Consider the following 22,409-nt stretch of genomic DNA (forward strand, 5'->3'; position numbering starts at 1 on the left):
GCACCGCCACATGGCGGGTGAGGCCGGCGGCCTGGCCAGTGGTCTTGGTGCAAATGTCACTTCTCAAAGGGCAGCTTCTGGAGCAGTCTCTTGATGGAATATAGTTTTCACTTGTCTCATAAATAACTGTTTGTTTAAAACATATACAATGCTTAGATCATATTTCACCACAAATAAATGTGCCCATGCTCCCCCACTGTGAGAAACTAGCAGTGCTCAGGCCCTCAGAGATGTTACACCTGTTTGAGGCATCAATTTTACTCAGTGACTGTCACTTCAATCGTTAATGTGAACACCCATGAACACCGTGTGATGTTGCATGTAAGGCTTCACCTATCTTTATAAAAACGTGGCAGGCCCACGATGTTTTTGTGGAACCTGAATGGTTTGATGCCCACCCTTGATTCTGGAAGCGGGTCATCTTGCTTCTGCCCTGGAGCATCGGGAGGAATCTGATAACCACAACAGAGAGTGTCCAAGCACATGAGCAAAATATCAACAGAAGGCATCTGGGATGAAAGTCTGCCAACAGTCACACTCCTGCCATAAAAGTCACTACCTACATTTTGGTGAAGGAGGTGCATGCAATCAAGGACACATTTTGGCAGAAGGTTGCTAGTAGTCACAAGGAGCAGACATCTTCGTTAATGATTGTAGAGCTTTTCTAGCTATGAGAAGATGAAAGCAACTGGGCTCATAAAATCATCTCTTGAAAATATCAAACTGCCTGAAAGACAGTTCTGCCAGTTTTCCCAGAGCACAGAGGGCCTCATTCCTGGTCTCTGCCCTGAACTCCTTTCAAGGGTGTGGAAGGGCAGCGACCACAATGGCTGGTGACCTCATCCTTGTAGAGGCAGATGGCGAATGACAAGTTTTCTCCACATACCCTAAGATGCGATCATTTTATGTTCTATTATCTCTCAATTACTCCTTCCCCAACTCTACAGGCAGTAATCTAGTTACAGTTCTTGTCTGGAACATAGGAAAAAGTAGAATGCAGACTGTTTCAGAGACATAAATATCTGAGCTGCATAACTTGCATATGCTGCTATGTCTGCTGAAACCACAAAAGCCAGACTGCAGTCTTCAAAATGGCATCAGGTAACAGACTCATTTCAGTGTCTGTTTAACAAACGTGTATGAAGGGCTCTGTCGGTGCTGGAATAAGAGAACAAGGTTCCCACCCACGGAAGCTCACCCTCGGCCTGTGGACAGCCTTGCCAGGCACAGTGACCCCAAGACAGACACGGGGCCACCTCTCTCACTCCACTCATGACAGCGGAATCTGCAGTGGTGCCAGAGTTTTCCCATATTATGTCATCATAACACTCTATGCTGCTTTCTAAAATAACGGCAATTGGTACGGACTCTGTTCATTTACTACATTAATACACTTTACAAACGCAAAGATGACACGATAAAAAAAAATGACCCTTAATCAAAACAAAACCAACCCTGCTGGGTGTGTCAGTCAGTAGCTGGCACACAGCTGGGAAGGGGCCTCACGAAGCCATGAGCAGGTTCTTGAAGGACAAAGACAAGAGCCAGAGAAGCCCTTTACACCAGGGAAGGCACTTGGCAGACCCCTAATCAATTTCTTCCCAATTATTTTTTATCGTGGTAAAACATACATAGCAACCATCTCACTCTTTCTGAAGTGCATGGCGGTGGCCTTAAGCACATTCAGGCTGCTGTGCAACCATCACCACCATCATTGCCAGACTCTCTTCATCCTGCAAAACTGAAACTCTACGCCCATCACCCAGGGACGTCCATCCTCCTCCCCTCCTCCCCAGCAGCCTGCATCCTGCTCTGCGTCTCTGTGGATCTACTTCTTGAGGTCTCACATGGGGGGAGTCACACACAGTCTGTCTCTTTGCGACTGTCCTACTTCATTTAGCGTGATGTCCCCACGGTCCATCCATCCCACCGTAGCTGGCTGGGCACTGCCCACTGCAGGATTCCTTCTCTGTACAGCCTGAACGACGCTCCCCTGTACGCACATAATACGCCTTCTTACCCGTCCAACAGTCAGTGAACACCTGGGTTGCTTCCATGTTTTAGCTATCGTGAAGAAAGCTGCTATGAACTGGAGTATACAATTATCCCTTTGGGATGTTGTTTTCAATTCTTCTGGGCATGTACCCAGAAGTGGAAGTGCTGGGTCATTCAGTTATTATTTCTTTTTTTTAAGGAGGTACTGCTCTGTTTCTATAGCAACCGTACCTTTTGTATTCCCACCATCAGTGTACAGGGGTTCCGATCTCTGCACATTCTCACTAATCCGTTCTGGTGCTGATGGCTGCTACCCTGACGGGTGTGAGGCGATATCTCAGGGTGGTTTTAGCAGAGACACTGAGCACCCTTTCATGTGCCTTTGTCCACTAGTCTGTCTTCTCTGGAGAAACGTCCACTCAAGTCCCTCGCTCATTTCTGATCAGGTTATTTGTTTTTTGTTGTTGTTTTTGAGTTGTAGCAGTTCTTTATATATTCTGGATCTCAATCCTTTATCATATATTTGATTATATGCATATATCTGATTGCACTGATTCTGTAGATTACCTTTAGTGTTAGCTTTTAATGATACTAAGTCTTCTAAACCACAAACATGGGCTGCATCTCTAAGTATTTACGTCTTCTTTAATTTTTTACATCAATGTTATGTAGTGTTCATTGTACAAGTCTTTCACTGCTTCAGTTAATTTCTAAGTATTTTATTCTTCTTGTTTTAAATGAAATTTTCTTAATTTCCTTTTTGGACTTGCTTATTGTTAATGTATAGAATGCAACTATACATTTTTTTTTGCATTGATTTTGTATCCTTCTACTTTACTACTACTTCCTTTCCAACAATGTATGCATTTTGTTTTTTTCATACCTAATTGCTCTGAAAGAACTTCCAGGACCGTGCTGAACAACAGGGGTGAAAGTTGTGTCCTTGTCAGGTTCCTGATCTCAGAGGAAATGTTTCAGTTTTTCACCACTGAGCATGCTGCTTGCTGGGAATACATGCCAAGTATTCCAAGTCCAATAAACAAGTCCATCATGCTGACATTGTTTCTGTCTGTGCCTTAAGTGTTTTTATCATGAAAGTGTTGAATTTCAACAAATGCTTTTTTGGCATCAACTGAGATGATTAGGTGATTTTCCCCTTCACTCGTGTTAATATGGAGTATTACATTGATCACTTACAATTAACCATCCTTATATTCTGGAAATAAATCTTACTTGGTCATGGTGTATAATCCTTTCACTATGTTGCTGAATTCAGTTTGTGAGCATTTTCTTGAGGATTATGGCATCAATGTTCACAAGTGATATGGGCCTGCAGTTATCTTGTAGTGCCTTAAATTTCTTTTAACATGTTCTACGAATGGCAGTTATCTAAGCTATCAGGAACTAAAACCAGAAGTAGCTAAGTTTAGGTCCTCAACAAGAAGCTAGTCCAATTCCATCAAATAGCAGTAAGATATGTGCTCATTATATTCTCTACTTTATGGGCATAGCTAAGTGACATCACATATCATTAACTATGACAAACACATAAACTTACCTAATCTGAAGGTCCAAAATAATCTGCCTTTTGTCGACATTTTCAGTATACACCTTAACACCATTGATCCTGAGGGGCTGAAACAAGAATTGGCTTCTTTAAAACATAGGAAGGGTAAAGAACACCAACCCTGTGACCCAGCAGCTGAGAAAACGAGCCTGGGTCCCAGGCCCGGGCGGGGACGCTCTGCTTCATGACGTTGTCGCCTTACCCCCAGAGTGCCGTGGGCCTCTGGCCCTGAGCACCCTCATCTGTAAGACACTCAGGAGGGCCCCACAGGCTGAGAGGGGTCCACAGGACGCGGGACTAGCAGGTCACGGAGCACTGCCTAGCTCAGCAGGGGCTCGGGGCCGGGACCCGGCTTCACTCCCGCCCAAGGACCCCCAATCCTTGCCTCCTCCAGGAGACTCTGGCCAATTCCCTCTAGTCCACCCTTAATGCCCTGTCTAAAACAGAAGTTCTTCTCATTTTATCTTTATGTCACAACTTTCTATTTTTTAATATTCTCATAAAAATGGGACTTTTTGAGTGAATCAAAAATATTAACTATATTTTCAACAGATAATACAGGCAACACGGTGAGAATCAAATGACTATAAAAAGAAAAGGCAGACAATAATAAATATTATATTTCAACATCATTTCAGAATCTTTTCCCAATTTACTGATTTGAGACCCCTTCTAAGAAAGTTCTCAGCATGACAGCTGGACATGAAACACTCAGGCTGAAGCACCACCGGGCCCCCACGCTCACTCTGACGCTGCAGCTGTCCTGAAGTCTGACCCCCCAGCTGGCCGCAGGAGCAGACTCCGGGCCCATGCTGCCACCATCCCAGGTCGCAGGGTCTCTGCTCAGGCTCCCACGCCCCCTCCGGTCCCTGCATCAGACGCCTGGGTCCCCTATTCCCGCGAGAAGTCCAAGCGCCCTGTGACACTGAGCCCTCTGACCAAACCTGCACTGCTCTCAACATTCCTACCCATCGTCAGCATTACAAGTTCAAAGCACACACAAACATGAAAGTAATTCTTCCCGAGACAAACTCGGCTGGAGCAAGAATTCCAAATTTGCACGAACGAACGTGAGCTTACCTGACTGTAGGACACAGCCTGCGGGCTAAGAGAGACTGTTATTTTAAAGGGCTGGAAAAGAAGGGGGCAGGGCAGGAGGAGGACATGCCTCTGAAACCGTATGTAGGCATCAATACGATGCTATTCACCATCCGCCCTTCACAGAAAACCTTGGAACCCCCACTTCATATTCACGTGGCATTCTGGCTTCTAAGTGTGCATTCCCACTTGTCGTGTTCCTTTTAGGGGACTGAGGTAAAGTGGAAATGAGAGGCAATGTCCCACGGAGTCCTGCGCTGGCCCCATGAGCTGAACAGGGACCACACCCAAAATGGTAGCGTGCTGCAGACTCACAGCCAAGAAAGCAAACGGCCTGCATGACACAGCTGGGCAGGACACACACACCTGCGTCTCTGCACAAAGATGGACGTCGACGAGGAACAGCATCGACACCTGGGAGTGTCAGAGCCTGGGGCAGGGGCACAGCCGGCATGAGGTCCTCAGCCCCACCCCCTGAAGCATCACTGGCATCAGGACTCAGCGTGCGAGTGGGGAAGGTGGTCGTCCGGCTCTGCAGCCGCTGACCCCTGGCTGGCGAGCTAGGATCCTGCAGGGTCACAGTGCGGCCAAAAAATAAACTAAAAAAAAGTACTGTTGAACTCTGAAGTCTTATTAGGCTTAAAAACAATGTTACCTTGAAATTAATATAACCTCATGTGTCAATTATGCCTCAATAGAAAAAATGCTACCTTCAACTGTTGCTAGTTATTGTAAACACTGACTTAAAAAAATAAAAAGGGAAAGTTGCTGTTAGGGTGGCCCCGAGGCTTCCAGCAGTGCTGGAGTTAGTGACGGTCCTCTGTATATAACTCGACGCCAAGAACAGAGCCCACCTTCCCCACCACCTGTGTCATTAACGCGGTGCTGCCAGCCCAGCACTGGGGCCCTGAGGTGCTGCTTTTAAACACGGGGGTGGGGTGGGGGCGCCTTCCAGCTTGTGTCAATCGTTAGTGAGTTTCCAGAGCAAACCCCCGCTCCAGCACGACAGACGGTGGGAACTGTACAAAGGTAACGGTGGTGGGAGAACGTGTGGCTGAGGGGCCCACAGATGGACCTGGACTGGCAGAGACACCACAGTGGACAGAGGCGGAGAGACCCCGAGACAGGAGACCCGGGGAGGGCCTGAGCACACAGCCAGCCTTCCAGAACACAGCTTGGCTAGAAAACAATGTGACGCAGCTTAACGTTCTCTCCAGCGGTGCACAGGTAAGAAAGCTTGAGGAGAAACAAACCTGCTGCCCCATGTCCACCCTCGTGAAGCTGAAGGTGCTGAGGTGGGTGTGTGCGCCCCGCACGGCCGGCTCTATGGTTTCTCGAAACAACTTCTCTATAAACTGGCAAATAAAAGGCCACATGTGTTTTACAGTCTGGAAAAGAGAAGAAGCTCAGGTTAAACATGGCTCAGCTGGTAAAGAATCTGCCTGCAACGCGGGAGACCTGGGTTCGATCCCTGGGTTGGGAAGATCCCCTGCAGAAGGGAAAGGCTACCCACTCCAGTATTCTGGCCTGGAGAATGCCATGGACTGTGTAGTCTGGGGGGTCACAAATACTCGGACATGACTGAGCGACTTTCACTCACTCAAACAAATAGTACAGTACCTAAATCATCATGAAAAATCATGCTTATACAGAATTTTTGAAAGGCAAAAGTGGGGGGGCGTCCTTTTTTGTTATGCAAAAACAGCATCTAAAATTTAAAAATGTATTATAACAATAAACTATTGATTAAGCAACCAGTATGTTGCAGGAATTAGTTATTCTAGTTAAATATTTTGTTTATGCACATCATCACATTTAATCATTACTAAAAAGTCAGAAAGGGGCTTCCCCAGTGGCTCATCAGTAGACAATCTGCCTGCAATGCAGGAGCCACAGGAGACAAGGGTTCGATCCTCCAGTCGGGAAGATCCCCTTTAGTGGGGCATGGCGACCCACTCAAATGTTCTTGCCTGGAGAATCCCATGGACAGAGGAGCCTGGCGGGTTACAGTCCATAGGGTCAAAGAGTTGGACATACTGAAGCAACTTGGTATGTACAAACAGTCAGATAATCCTGTAGTTTCAACTCAGTGCTAAAAACTTTCTAAAACTGTGTTGTTCTTAACAAACATTAATGAGTGTCTTTAAGGATGGACTAATTTCCAGTGATTATATTACGGGCAATCATTATCTACATTAGTTTTTACTATACAATTCTAAGGATACATAAAATACAGAGATAAAAGAGATCTACTTCTAAGTATGATTTAAAAACATAACTTTTTAAAAAAGGCTAGATTTCTTGGGAGTTATTCCCCTCTTCATAAGAATGCTCTATAATTTTCACTTACGACTATCATCAAAGTGAGGAGACACAGGGCCGAACATCCAGCTATGAGACCATCACCAGCTTCCTGTGACAAAGGCACAGTTTGCACTGCAATGTCCCAGCTGATTAGAGAGCAGAAGCCACCCTCGCGGCCTCAACACGCTCACATATCGCTCACACCCAAATCCCCAACTATGGAGAGGCGGCATCTCACCCACCAATTCCCACTGATATCTGGTGTTTCGTGTACTCTTCTCCTACCTTATTTAGCCATTCTGCTCTCTCAGTGTCTGGAAAATGAACCTAAGAGAAAAACACACACACGACTTAGTGACTCCTGACAACTCTAAGTAAAATGTCACAAAAGCCAGTTAGTATTCTTAACTGTATATCTGCTCTGTCTGCGATCTCTTACCCCGTGCTGGGGAACCTTCCACGGAAGCATGTGGCCCAAGCCCTCACATTCTGAGGACACTCTGAAACCCCTGCCCACCTCCCTGCTGGCCTCAGGAGCGCCCACAGAGCCCGAAACCTCAAGCTCATCCCTTAGCGCCCTCACCCTCCGTAGGCCTCCAGGCTCAGAGCTTCAGAAGCCCACCTTTCTCTTCCCCTTTCGGCCCAAAGGAGCCAGCACACAATGTTCCTTAATTGGCCCCTCTCCACAGAGTCTCCCAAAGGAGGATTATAATTACAGTTCTCCATGATGGGGCCTGTATACTGGAGAAAATAAGTGGAGAGGTAGGAAAAAAAAAACCCTACTTAGAAATATCTGAGAAAGAGCTTTCTTTGTCATTAAAACAACCCCTGCAGAGAAAAAGCTAAAGCAGTTTTGAGCAGGGAGTTCTCTGAGAAATGCTTCCACGCCCCTCCAAGAAAGAACACACTGGCCACATGAACACTCTGAAAACTGCTCTGGGGCCCAAAGACAGACTGGAATACAGACTGGAGTACGGCAGTTTTGTCCTGGGGACGGAGGCGGGGGTGGGGGAGGGCCCGACACGGCCACCCCAACTTCTCTCAGCAACACACTAAGAGCCAAGCCCCATCCCTCCTCCGGCTGAGAGCAGCTGCTCAGGAAACATGACTCTGGGGTGTGTGCCCAAGAAGATGCCTCCCTGAGGACCAATTCCACCTCTCACGCTTGGTCCCCGAGCACAAACCAGGGCACGGGGCCGTGAGCAGCCAGATTCTGGCTGGTGAGACCACCGTCTCCACATCTGACACAGCCACACAGCTCCACCTTCCCCGCGCCCACACGCCCAAGAAGACTTGCCCCTTCACGCCGCAGGATGGGAAGCCTTTAATCTGCATGAATCCCAAGGGTGGGCTGGTGTGCCTGCAACAAGTTTTTCTAAATTAAGTTTTAGCTTGAACCCATTCTGGAACAAAACCAAATAGATGGCAACCTTTCAGAATTAAGGAAGAGGCTCAAGAGTTGAGAAAGATGATGCTTCAGAAGCAGAGATTTAGGAAAGGATGCTGGCAACGCTGCTCATATCTGGAAGTCATGTTGCTGCAGGGGAGCCATTTCTACCTGAGGGGAACCGGAGCACCAGAAGGACGGCACTTCCCCCAGAGGCAGGAGGCATGGGGGCTGGGGAGAGCTGAGGGCTCGCCAGACCAGCCAGACTAGGTTGCAAGAGATTTAGATCTGGCATGAGGGGAGGGGGCTTGGGGGGCAATGAGGGCAAGGTCTCTTCAAGGTCTCTCAGGTGAAAGATTCGGAGGAGCAGAAAGTGAGGAAAGGCAGAAGCTGAGGGCTGGCGATGCACATGTCATAAACCTCCCCTGAACGAGGTCCTGGAGGCCCGAGGAGGACAACACGACTCAACCATAAACTATTCTTGTGTGTTGTTGCTGTTCAGTCGCTCAGTCAGGTCCAACTCTGTGACCTCACGGGCTGCAACAGAGATCCAGGCTTCCCTGTCGTTTACCATCTCCCGGAGTTTGCTCAAACTCATGTCCACTGAGTCAGTGATGGGATCCAACCATTTTTGTATAAAATGATACGAGTAACTACCATTTGGGCTCCCCAGGTGGTGCTAGTGGTAAAGAATCTGCCTGCCAGTGCAGGTGATGGAAGAGTTGGGGGTTCGATCCCTGGGTCGGGAAGATCCCCTGGAGGCGGGCATGGCAACCCAGTCCAGTATTCTTGCCTGGAGAATTCCATGGACAGAGAAGCCTGGCGGGCTACCGTCTATGGGTCACAAAGAGTTGGACACGACTGAGCTACTGAGCACCTGACTGAACTACCATTTACTGACTATAAACTGCCATCTATGCAGCAGGCGCTGCGCTAAGTTAGTCAGACATATTCCCTGAGTTAATTCTCACAACACATCTACAAACTGGGACTATTACTATCCCAAATTTACAGGACAGCTACCAGTGACAGAATGGGGATGAAAGAGAAAGGAGCACACTTCCGGTGCCCTTTCTCCCGCGAGCTCCTGGGGCCCGGACCCTCGTGTGAAGGGTGGCCATCCCTAAGCGGGGAGCGCGGTAGAGGCGGGCCGGCACCCGCTTCTTACCACTGGTGCCGCGGGCCTCAGGACCGAACATGGCCCAGAACTTGAAGGACTTGGCGGGACGGCTGCCCTCCGGGCCCCGGGGTATGGGCACGGCGCTGAAACTACTGCTGGGGGCCGGCGCCGTGGCCTACGGCATCCGCGAATCGGTGTTCACCGTGGAAGGAGGGCACAGAGCCATTTTCTTTAATCGGATCGGAGGCGTGCAGCAGGTCACCATTCTGGCCGAGGGCCTTCACTTCAGGATCCCCTAGTTCCAGTACCCCATCATCTATGACATTCGGGCCAGACCCCGAAAAATTTCCTCCCCCACAGGCTCCAAAGACCTGCAGATGGTGAACATCTCCCTGCGAGTGCTGTCCCGACCCAATGCCATGGAGCTGCCCAGCATGTACCAGCGCCTGGGGCTGGACTACGAGGAGCGAGTGTTGCCGTCCATTGTCAACGAGCTGCTCAAGAGCGTGGTGGCCAAGTTCAACGCCTCCCAGCTGATCACCCAGCGGGCCCAGGTGTCCTTGCTGATCCGACGGGAGCTGACAGAGAGGGCCAAGGACTTCAGCCTCACTCTGGATGACGTAGCCATTACCGAGCTGAGCTTCAGCCGCGAGTACACGGCTGCTGTGGAAGCCAAACAAGTGGCCCAGCAGGAGGCCCAGCGCGCCCAGTTCCTGGTGGAGAAAGCGAAGCAGGAACAGCGGCAGAAGATCGTGCAGGCGGAGGGTGAGGCCGAGGCAGCACAGATGCTGGGAGAGGCCCTGAGCAAGAACCCAGGTTATATCAAGCTGCACAAGATCCGGGCAGCCCAGAACATCTCCAAGACGATCGCCACCTCACAGAATCGTATCTATCTCACTGCTGACAACCTCGTGCTCAACCTACAGGATGAAAGTTTCACCCGGGGAAGTGACAGTCTCATCAAGGGTAAGAAATGAGCCTGGTGACCAAGAACTCTGCCTCCAGGGAGGAAGTGGATCTGTTTCTGCCCTGGTGTTTGAGGAGTCACCTTGGGGCCCACCCCACCCCCACCCCGCTATCATGAGATGGTCCCTCTGCATCGCTCCTCTCAACCCTTCTGATGAACAAAGACTGACCACTTCTGGGGCAATGACTTTCCTCCCTGTGTTGGCCAGGGGTGTTGGGACAGTGTGATTTCTCAGTGATTTGCTACGGTGTTGATTCCTCCCTCGTGATCCGGAGGCGATAACCACCACCCCAGGAATTCTCAATAAATTTTTATTACTGAAAAAAAAAAAAAAAAAGAATGGGGATGAAAAACCAGATTGTCTGCTTGTGCTCTTGGCCACTCTGCTACCAAGGGAAGTGGCAAGTGCATAGAGATCACCATTTATAGAGCCCACCGAACCCTCAGGAGAACACACCCCCATCAAAGAGCAGAACCTGAAAGTCTGATTTCATGTCTTAAAATGTACGAGATCCTGAGTGGTAGCCAGAAGTAGAAAATGTGTGTGTAATGGTGATTTATCGAGAGTTGGACCATAAAGGCTGAATGCCGAAGAACTGATGCTTTCAAACTGTGGTGTTGGAGAAGACTCTTGAGAGTCCCTTGGACTGCAAGGAGATCCAACCAGTCCATCCTAAAGGAGGTCAATCCTGAATATTCATTGGAAGGACTGATGCTGAAGCTGAAGCTCCAATATTTTGCCCACCTGATGCAAAGAGGTGACTCATTGGAAAAGACCTTGACACTGGGAAAGACTGAAGGCTGGAGGAGAAGAGGTTGGCAAAGGATGAGATGGTTGGATGGCATCACTGACTCCATGGACTTGAGTTTGAGCAAACTCTGGGAGATGGTAAAGGACAGGAAAGCCTGGCGTGCTGCAGTCCATGGAGTGGCAAAGAGTCAGACATGACTGAGTGACCGAACAACAAGAATCTACACACCAGAGGTTGTACAAATCTTGAAACAGCTGATGGCAAAGTTCAGAAAACCAGACAGCAGTTCACAATAAAACACTATTACCAGACCTAGTGTTCCACCCAAGACTCAGACAGAGCAATTTGAGACTGGTTTTACTTAACATTCAAGCTTGCCATAGGAAAGAACTAGTGTCCATGAACACAAAATAATAAGGAAGTAGTAATGACAAAATTCCATGTGCATCCATCCACCCTGTGAACCGGCAATCCCATTTCTCAGGATCTGGCCTAGGAAAACAATGCGTGTGTGGCATGCCGGGAGCAGCCACCACCGCCCCGAGCGGCTGGGTGGGACAGACGGGCCCACACACGGGGGCTGCAGGGCTACGGGAGCGAGAAGCGGTGCAGGTGGGGGCTGCCAGAGCCCTGGAGTGATTCTGTGGGGTAACTCCCAACATTTGTTTTCAGTGAAAATACACAGAAAAGCAGGTACAACTGGCTACCATTCATCCAGGGGGGTGGGGTGGAGGGAGGAGGTGTGTATAATAAAGTTTTAATGTATAAAGTTTAAAATAAAAATCAACAAAAACAAAAACACTGTTCCCAAGGAAGGGGACAAGAGAGGAGAGAAAAGCGCAGGAGAAGAGCCCAAGGTGGGAGTGAGCTCCCCCGTCTGCGCCCACCCGGCCCTGCTCCCGTCTGGGGCCCGGCCAGCTGCCCCACAGCCGCCACAGTCACCGCACCACAGGCCTTGGGGTTCAGCAGCAGGGGCGGGGCTGAGCCACAGCTCCTGCCTCCCCGTCCAACTCTTCAAATCCTCAAGACACTCACATGGCTCCTTTCTACTTTCCCAGCATCAGAGAACTCCTTCACAGACCAAATGAGGGACTTCATTCACCAACTGGGCCCTTGTCAGCCCCTCTGTCTTCCAGTCAGTTCAGTTCAGTCACTCAGTCGTGTCCGACTCTTTGCAACTCCGTGGACTGCAGCACGCCAGGCCTCCCTGTTATTCATCACCAACTCCTGGAACTTGCTCAACTCCATGTACATTGAGTCGGTGATGCCATCCAACCATCTCATCCTCTGTCGTCCCCTTCTCCTCCACCTTCAATCTTTCCCAGCATCAGGGTCTTTTCCAATGAGTCAGTTCTTCGAATCAGGTGGCCAAAGTATTGGAGTTTCAGCTTCAGCATCAGTCCTTCCAATGAGTATTCAGGACTGATCTCCTTTAGGATGGACTGGTTGGATCTCCTTGCTGTCCAGGGGATTCTCAAGAGTCTTCTCCAACACCACAGTTCAAAAGCATCAATTCTTCGGCGTTCAGCTTTCTTTTATAGTCCAACTCTCACATTCATACATGACTACTGGAAAAACCATAGCTTTGACTAGATGGACATTTGTTGGCAAAGTCATGTCTCTGCTTTTTAATACACTGTCTAGGTTGGTCAGTTTTTCTTCCAAGGAGCAAGTCAGTACAGTGGACCAAATTCACCTGTGCACATATCATTCAGTGAACTTGTACTTTCAATGAAAGCATTACAAGAACTTACTCTGTTTGGTAATAAAGTATTGCCAAACTTTCCAATTAATGACAATGTAGTAACTAGAGGCCATATATTCTTAAAAACACTGGTATGTTTGTCTGTGTACATATAAACATGTACTTTTATATATGTTGCACATGTTTGTAAGTGTACAGAAAAATTTTGCAAAAATACACATCAAAACTAGTATAACAAGGACCAGAATGAGGCTTTTACATTTTCCTCTATTTCTATACATTTGAACTGCTTGTAAGAAGCATAAACTACTTTTCTAGTTATTAGCTTAACTTAAGATTAAAACCAAGAATTTTCTAACACAGAAAGTAGTACTTTCTATAATAAGTAACTGTGTCACACACTCAAACCGTGTGAAAGTGTTTTTGTAAATTGATTTTGAACTTATTGATTATATCAGCGAGAACACTTAGAAACAAGACTTTCTTATAACACAAGTAACCTACTCTAAATCTGATTTGAAAAAAAAAATTTTCTGAATCCTCAAGTTTTAAAGCTAACATATAATTCTGTTGAAACAAAAACCTTAATGATCAAATATGATAACTCCTGCAAAACTATTCAAAAATAAAACATCTGCCTTCTCTAACATAATGTGATTTCTTCAAGTTCACTGATATGCCTCAAGCCTTCCTGCTAACAAACCAGCAACTCCTATGTATCTTATCACACACCTCAGGCAAAACACGCCAATCCCCTGAGTCATCTAATAAGAGAATTCTCTACTCACCACCATGCACAGGAAGGAGTACAGTTCGCCTGGTGTAAATTCTGATTCTGTTACTGCATCTCATCACTGTGCTAGTCCTTAATCTACCACAAATATACAGGCTGTTCTTTTAGAAAAACAGGCTGAAGAAGCCACTTTTCAGTTATTTGGATCTGGCGCTGTGCCCAGGGCTAGGGACATAATGCAGAATTGGGTGTGGTCATGTCCTTGGGAGGCTCACATTGGTGAGGACAGGTGTGACCGCCAGCCTAGGAGGGAAGGACAGTGCGGGGCTGGGGAGAGTTTGATGCTGCCTCTAAGAGTCCATGAGAGATTTAGGAAGATAGTGTGTGACATGGGTTTGATGGGATTAGCTGGGGTCTGCCATGCAAAAGAAAGAGAACATTCTAAGCAAAAATAATGGAGCATATAATTTACTCTGGCAGGACCGAGAGAAGGAAAGAACGGTGGGTGCTGAGGCTGGAAAATCAGGGCAGGACCAGCCCAGTGTGCCTTCTGTGCCCCACAAAGGAGTGTGGATTTTGTTCTACTGGCAATGGGTCAACCTGGGAGTTTTCAGGAGAAAAATTACATAAGATTAATATTTGAGGAACTCTATTCTGGCGCTACCAGAGGAGAGGGCAGAGAAACCATCTGCACAAGTAAGCTTTCAAGGCAAGAGAACTGACTTACATCACCAAAGTTTATATAAGAAGAATTTGAAAATCAAGCCATCTCTTGGTAGAGAATCCCAAGACACTCAACAATTCTGTGGTTTTTAATTTATAAGAGATTGTTTCAAAGTGCCAAAGAAAAAGAATATTTCAAAATTGAAGAAAATAAATGTTACCACATTTTAATTCTGTTTACTAAGTCACTTCTGCTTCTCACTAATACATACTCACAGACATTTGTTTATGTTCCACAGAACAATTTAAAGTAGCAAAAACCTCACAGAGATAAGTAAAGATGTACAGGGAAAATAGAAAATGTGTCCACAAAGCCTAGAGGAATAATGAAACACATGTCATTTGGTTCTAAACCATTTAAGAAAACCCAAAGAACAAGAAGAAAATCCACTCAAATCTCAATACATCTAATTATGAAACATGTTTTCATATTTATTATTCATAGTATCTTTACAAACTAGAAATAATCATTGTAGGAGCACTGAAATTTTGACTTTACTTAGGAGTTGACACTAAGAAATCTCTTTAGTCTTTTCTTCAAAAAGAACAAAGGCATATTTTCAATTCTAATATGAAGTTGATAGTATCAAAGCTGCTTGCTTAGGAAAAATAAATCCAATACACAAAGACACAGCACTGACTGTATGCCAGAACCCTACAAACAATGCCTTTTTTTAATCCTCACAATTTTGTCAGCAGTCCATGCACCACCTAACAGATGAGGAAACACAGTCTCTCCAAGGATAATCTGTTCAAAGTCCCAGGGGAACAAGTGAGTTAGAGGGAAGAGGCCCAGACCTCGATGACTGTAAAGTCCTCCCTGAAGCACGAAGGATGGAACCAATTTACACACAGCTACTATCTTCTACTTAAATCCTATTTCCCCCATTTCGGAACATGAGATAATGTTTGGAACTGAAGCTAAACAGAGAACTCTCTTCTGGGAGACCCTGCTGATGGTCGGCACTCGTGGAGACATCTCTGTTCAGCCCAAGACAGCTACACACAGTGCAGCAGGCGCCTCCTGGGGCTGCCGGGAGCCCTGCTGAAACCCCGCTAGCACCATTAGCACTGAAACCGTGGTGGGAAGTAACTCATGCCTTTATTTTAAACACCTAGAAGAAGGCAGTCAATGTCTGGGAAATCCAAGTAAAGACGGCCTATCTACTACACCAAAGCATTACTGATTTAACATCTTTAAATAAAATACAAAAGATAATGGATAAAATGATCAATTTAGAAATGAAATGTCATTAAACTTCAAACAGTAAACTGGTTGATCAAGCCAGGACTGCCTGGAGAAGCCAGGATCTGGGAGATGCTATCAATGATGGGGAAAGATGAACACCAGTCCAAGAGAAGGTCAGAAACCGTTCTCCCTCTCTGGACCCTGGATCAGTCAGACACCTACAGGTCTCTACACCAGTGCTTTCCCATCAGGACAGACTCAGAAAACCACATGTGACTGGCCTGCTGCGATGATGCCCTGGGAGCATCTGTATGCAGCCTGGAGAAAAGTCCCTCAAAATCTCTTTATGCTATGTAATTACGATGCGAAAAAAGCATCAAAGACGCTAACAAATACTGACACTGGAGAGAACTTCCAAATAAGAGGGTCTGAACAAAGTTTAAACGGCACCAGCATCTTGCAGGCCCATGCCAGCTCTCCCCAGGACTGCAGAGGGGGACTCTGAGCATCCTCAAGACTGGCTGGTGAGCACGCCAGGAGAAAATGACTCAAACACAAACTGGCATCAGCTAAATGTGTGGCCTCTAATTTCTTTATATTAAAACTTCTTTATCCATTTCGCACATGGGTTATTAAACCATCTCTGTCTTTAAAGCCTCACAACTCCCAGTTCCAATCTGCTGCCTCCCATCTTCTCCAGAGATTCAGTGTGCATGGAAATTGAAAAAATAGGGTCAAGAAATCTTAATGATATTTTTTTCTAAAATACCGGGACACTTTCTCCTAACAGCTACTTCCATAAAGAATAAAGTATTCAAGGCTAAAAATGTGGGGGAGGAATGTCTCTCAGAACCTCTGTCAAATGGTAGCAGCAAGGCCAAATTACTCCTTTGGAGGGTAAAAAAATAATTTGGTTCATCTATGTCTAGTGCACAGAAAAGTAGGCAATCAATCACACAGTCACACAGTAAATATAGCACTTAATATTTTTTGACATCCACAATTACAATTTTCTTGGTGGTTTGATCAGCCTTATGAAAACTTTGATTACTGACCACTACCTATTTTTGCAGATCAGTAAACAGTAAAATAAAAATTAAAAAGCTTGGCCTGGGGAATTTCCCAGTGGTCCAGTGGTTAGGACTCCATGCTTCCACTGCAGGGGCCACGGGTTCAATCCCTGGTCAGGGAACTAAAATCCCATGTGCCACATGGCATGGCCAAAAGAAAAAGAAAGCTAGGTTTATCCCAGCATGGTTTCTATAATTAAGAAAGCTGTCCAAATTATGTGAAAACCAATTCTTACTTCTAATTCACTAAAGAGAATGTTACTATGAGGCTTCCTATAATTTCATGTATCTGCTATGTTAGATACACTATTTATCCATCCATTTATTTTTGAAGGGGACTTAAATTTCAGTGCATGCATAGAGTGATTAAGAGGATTTAAACCAGGACTCAGAATCAATGGCTGAGTCAAAACAGGGATACAAGAAAACAAGCAAAAGCAAAACAAAACAAAACAAAACAGGGATGCATCGTAACTTCCACCCAGGAGAACAATCAGACATCCCCCTTCATCAAAATACTAATGCCAAGAGGTTTAATGCCTTACATATAGATGCATGTTTGTGATATTTTTCAAAGACTTGAAGCATATTTTAATAAAATTCTAAAGTCACTTACATATTCTTTCTGTAACTAAAAAGAAAAAGAAACCTTACACAAGGAAATGACTTGACAACCTTGGTTTAAAGTTGAGGTTTTGGCGTGAGATATATCTCACAAATTAGCATGAGTCCAACAGCAGGAAACATGTCTTCTCATCTCCTTTGTTAAACACATAAGACAATATGGTTGCTTTTTATTTTAAATTCAAATCGAAAGCTACCATTCAAATTTACAAGCTTACGTCTTGACTGGAATGGACAAGAAGATAGAGAGGTAATTACTGTGCTGAATTAACTGGACACATTCTTTGTACTAAGTGGAATCAACCCAGCTTTGTTCTGTTATAAAAATGAAAAGGAAAGGAAAAGGGAAAGAAGGGAGGGAAGGAGGAAGGGAAGAACCTATGAGAATATGATGTTGTGACGCTGGGGTTAAATTTACAGATTACAGAATGGACAGGTATACCAAACATCTACATGGAATCAGATAAGTCACCTTATGTTTGAAATTTTACTATAAATTTTTCATTTTCAAGAAATAGGCTTAGTACTATGTAATATTTATTAAATTTTTAAATACTCTTCTAAGGAGAAAAAGCAACCCTGTAATTAAACATTAACATAGAGTGACTTTCAGCAGTATTTCAATTCTGTAGATATCTACACAATTATCCTGGGGGAAAACTACCATTGTAATAAGTGTAGCAAAATCTTAGAGCTGTGAGAGATTATACTGGAAAAACATGTGGGAGTTTTTGGGGGGAGAGATGTTTGTTTTGGTTTTGCTTTTTCAAAAGCAAATTCAGAAAAGCCATGAATAAGTCTTTTGATTTACAGTAAAGAAATATATGATATTTCTGAAAGCTTAATTTTATTCTCTCACACTGACACAAATATCTCAAAAGTTATGATAATAAAGTCAGAGAAATTTATGAACCTAAAATCTTATTGTTTTCTCCTTTTATTCCTTTATTTGTATGCAACGGAGAAACAATAGAGAATCAGGCACCTGAAAACACTCAGAGACTTTTTCCTGAATATAATCATTTATCGTTATTGGATGTTTGAGACCAAAGTTCCAGTACGTCTCTCAGTGCTTGTCTGTAATTAACTGTGATCATGCAATACAGAAATACCTAAAAACAAAAATAAAAAAGAAACCCTTCAGTTTTGGTGTTACAGTGATAACCCAGAGAGAAATACTATAGCTTACCTTATCATTCTTTGTTTTCCATACAAGAATCTCAGGGAAAAAAATAACACTAACAAGAAATCTCAGGGAAAAACAACTACAAACATTTTTATATATCTCTTGATCAAATCCCAAACTCTCCAATTTTTCCTAGAAAAACCCACTAGTTCACTATAAATGCATAATTATATAGAAACCAATAACTAGATCATAAGATCACTCTCAAAAGTTTTTTCTTTTGAAATAATTACAGATATTGCAAAAGAGCAACATTACAAAAGAAAGCCCCTGTGTGCACTTCACCCAGACTTCCTCAGCGGTTACATATTATACAACTAGAGTATATCACCACAAGAGGGAATGGATGGGTATCTCTGTTTATCTCCATTTATCTATCAACCCATCAGCATCGTATCTATCAATCACGTCACCTCTCTCATTTTCTATCACCTATCTACCAATCTCTATCATCTATCACATGGGTTGTCAAAGCCACAAAGACCGCACACTGTCTGATTCCACATGCATGGGACCTCCAGAAAAGGGAAGCCTTGAGACAGAAGGGAGACTAGCGGTTGCCTGAGGCTGGCATAAGGAATGCAGAGGGAATGGAGAGTGAGTGCCAGTGCTTGTGGACAAAAACATTCTAAAATTAGATTTTGATGAGGGTTACACAATCTTGTGAATATAACCAAAAAAACTGGACCACATACAGCTGACTCCTGAACAACTTAGGGGTTAGAGGAGCTGACCCTTTGCCCAGCCAAAAATCTGCATATAATTTACAGTCAGTCAGTAATTTACAGTATCCTCAGTTCCAACTGACTGTGGATCATGTAGTATTGTGTACTCATGTGGATCAAATATTTCCCCAAATAATAACAAAACCAAATAAGTGACTGCAGAGTCCCAAGGCAAACCAGTAGCTTGACTCAGAGCTGTCAGTGGATTAGCCAACAAATGAGGACACACTGGTGATGTTTTGGCCTTAAAGGACACCTGGTCCACTCACTGGTGAAGGAAGAGCAGAGTCCTGCCACTGGGCCCCCAGATGATTCCTGAAGTTAAAAACCTGTTTATACACCAGAAGCAAAATACTTCCTGAGGCCATAAAACTATGAGAATAACCTGCCCTGTCATAGGATTCACTGTGTATATGACAACCAACTCTCGCACTTCCTCATGGCCAGCTGCTCCTTCCCTCAGCACTTCTCCCGCCGCCTCCTCAGCAGGTAACGCCCGCTGACCCCCGGAGAGCAGCCTCTCCCCTCGTCTGCACTACCCTGCTCGCCGCTGCCCCTCCCTGCAGGCCCGACTCCTGGCTCCTCTGCTGTTGTATCTCTAAGGCTGTGAAGGAACCTGACAGATGAATCACTGTGCTTCCTCCCCACAGGCGAAGACTCCGAGTCCCAGAAGTGGGCACTAGCCAGAGGCCACGGAGCACAGGTGGGCATGCCAAGGCTGGCCTCTGACGCAGCTCCAGCGCCAGGCCGGGTCCTGGGGTCCCCGAGGCAGTGCTGGGCCAAACTGTTCTGGGGGGCCAGGTTCCCGGCCCCTCCTTAACACAGGAGGGGCTGTAGTGAAAAGTTCTAAAATCCATTTTTCAAAACTCTTTTCTCCTCTATTTAGAATACTCCCAGTGTTTTCAGGCTGTCTTTGTCCTGAAGCTACAAAGTATAAAATGTATGAGACAGGACTCACCACTCATAAAGATACAAGTTCACTAAATGGTCAAGCTAAACAGGTATTTCCAAGAGTTTCCCAGACCTGCTAGGTGGCATTTCACAAGTAAAACAAGTGAAGCTCTGAATGGAATTTTTCTACAGCTGTTTATGTCAAGCCTCACTGCTTAAAATTTACCTCACACCTTGTGCAGTATTTTCCTGAAAATAACAATTACAACAAACCCCCAAAACCATGAAACCCACCTGAATTTAAAACATTACCCAGAGAAATATTTTGAAACAAATTACACACTTAAAACTCAACCTCTGCCCTCTTTCTTCTAAACCTATCTCCCAACAGAAAGTGTCTGTTCTCCCAACTTTCACGTGGAAATATACTAGAGTTCATATCTATTTCTTCCCTAAAAATAACACTGGCTTCCAGATGTGATGATCAGAGCACCTTGCAGCAACCCATCTGCTGAGAACATGAGAAAACCCAGAAGAGAGCCGACTCACGTCTACCTGAGGACACAGGGCCCTCGAGGCGTGCAGGCTGAGAACACGGCAGAAGGCCCGCAGGGCGGTGAGGCGGCACTCTGCGGTGGCTGTCCCCCGCCGCTGTGGTACCAGAGGTTGACAAACCCAGAGGAAGGCAGCTGAGAAGCCAGAGGAGCTGACAGAAACCTCACGGGACCAGGGAGACAGGAACTGGAGTCCAGGTCGGCTGAGCGACACTCTGAGGGCCCAGACCCGGTGGGGAGGTTGGGGGGGGGGGGCGTGGAGGAGAGGCCAACTAAGTCTCCCTTCAGGCATCTGCCAAATTCCTGAGCTGCTGAGGGCAAGAAGCCAGCCTGTAAAAAGCAAACGAGAGCTTCTGGCCAGTGTCCTGCACTGAGAAAGCACAGCCTGGACCCTCGAGAGGGACTGGAAGGGACCCGGTCAGCAGGGCAGGTCTTCTGTTACAGGCCCCGGAACAACCTCCACTGTACGGAACCCGGAGTGCAGGTGGGTTCAGATCAGAGAACACTCTTCCCTGCCACCCGCCCTCAGGCCAACTCAGACCTGCTGGGCTAAGGCGGTCTGTCCCCTTGGCCTTTAGCGGTTAGGGTGCAGATCTCCAGAGGAGGGGAACGGAGACTGCTCGGAGCAGTGGCAGAGCCGGCACGGGTTCACAGCCAGTTCCTGGGACTGCCGACTGCCAGGGCACACTGTCCCACCACGGCCGTTTCACATTAGGAGACAATCTCACCACGTACAGCTGGGAGGAAGTGCGCATGGGAAGGTGACATCAGTCACCAGAGAATGAGGATTTATCCACAGTGACACCCCAGTTCACACACTATGATGACTTGCAATCAAAAACAGAAAATAATATGTGTTTGCAGGCAGGCACAGGAATTAGAACCTTATTGCATTGCTGATGAGACTATAAAATATTCCCACCATTATGGAAAGCAGTTTAGCAGTTCCTCCAAAAGTTAAACCCATCAATTTCACTTCTAGATATATACCCTCTAAAACTGAACACAAGTATTCAAACAAAAATGTGAACATCAATGTTCAGAACACAACTCATAATAGCCAAAAGACAGAAACAACCCCAAAAGTTCTTCAAAGGATGAAAGGATAAACAAAGTGGAGCATACCTGTACAGTGGAACATTATTCAGCCATAAAATAAGAAGTATGCTATAGGGTAAGATCTTAAAAATGTTATGCTAAGTGAAAGATACAAAAGTTCACATATTGTATGATTCCACTTATATGAAACATTAAGAAAAGGTAAAATTATAAAGACAAATATATGTGATGGCACAGCCACGGGGAGGGTGAAATGCAGCATGATTGCTAAGAGGTATAGGCTTTCTTTTGGGGTGATGAAAACTTGGGGGACCAGATAGAGGTGATGGTTGCACAACACTGTGAAGGTATTAAATGACCCTGAATAACTTTGTTACTTGAAACCTACTGCAGTAAGAATAAAAGAAATGAACTATCAAGGAAAAAATAAGAAGAAATCTTAAACACATGTCGCTAAGAGAGAGACACCAAAGTGAACACACTACACAGCGTGTGATTCCAACTCCCTGATGTATGGAAAGGGTAAAAAGATAAGTGGCCACCAAGAAGTTCAGGCATGGGGAGGAAGGAAGACTAGAGTAGAGCCTCCTAATATAAACTAGGGACTTTACTTAATAATGTATCACACTGTTTCAATAATTGCAACAAATGTAGCACACTTACACAAGATGCTAACTCAAGAAACTGCCTGCAGGGGGGACATGGGAACTGTATCGCTTGATTTTTCTCAAGTAAGTTGAGAAAACCTGTTGCTGTCCAA

The 22,409-nt window shown here is 45.6% G+C and overlaps 2 protein-coding genes across 3 annotated transcripts in view; one reads left to right on the top strand and one right to left on the bottom strand.

Annotated features, from left to right (window-relative positions):
- ESYT2 (extended synaptotagmin 2) overlaps positions 1-22,409 on the bottom strand; it is a 78,436-nt gene that overhangs the window by 38,327 nt on the left and 17,700 nt on the right. For both annotated transcript variants that reach the window (XM_043464009.1, XM_043464010.1), the window contains exons 2-4: positions 7,250-7,291; positions 5,914-6,048; positions 3,554-3,630 (exon numbers count right to left, since the gene is read on the bottom strand). In XM_043464009.1, coding sequence (XP_043319944.1) covers positions 3,554-3,630; positions 5,914-6,048; positions 7,250-7,291 — 254 coding nt within the window. The remainder of the gene's footprint in view (positions 1-3,553; positions 3,631-5,913; positions 6,049-7,249; positions 7,292-22,409) is intronic.
- LOC122438821 (prohibitin-2-like) lies at positions 9,404-10,618 on the top strand. Its single transcript, XM_043464011.1, is given in 1 exon segment — positions 9,404-10,618. A coding segment is annotated over 1 exon segment (900 nt). The 5' UTR covers positions 9,404-9,548; the 3' UTR covers positions 10,449-10,618.

This window comes from Cervus canadensis, chromosome 3 (assembly GCF_019320065.1).
Source record: "Cervus canadensis isolate Bull #8, Minnesota chromosome 3, ASM1932006v1, whole genome shotgun sequence".
Taxonomy (NCBI): domain Eukaryota; kingdom Metazoa; phylum Chordata; class Mammalia; order Artiodactyla; family Cervidae; genus Cervus; species Cervus canadensis.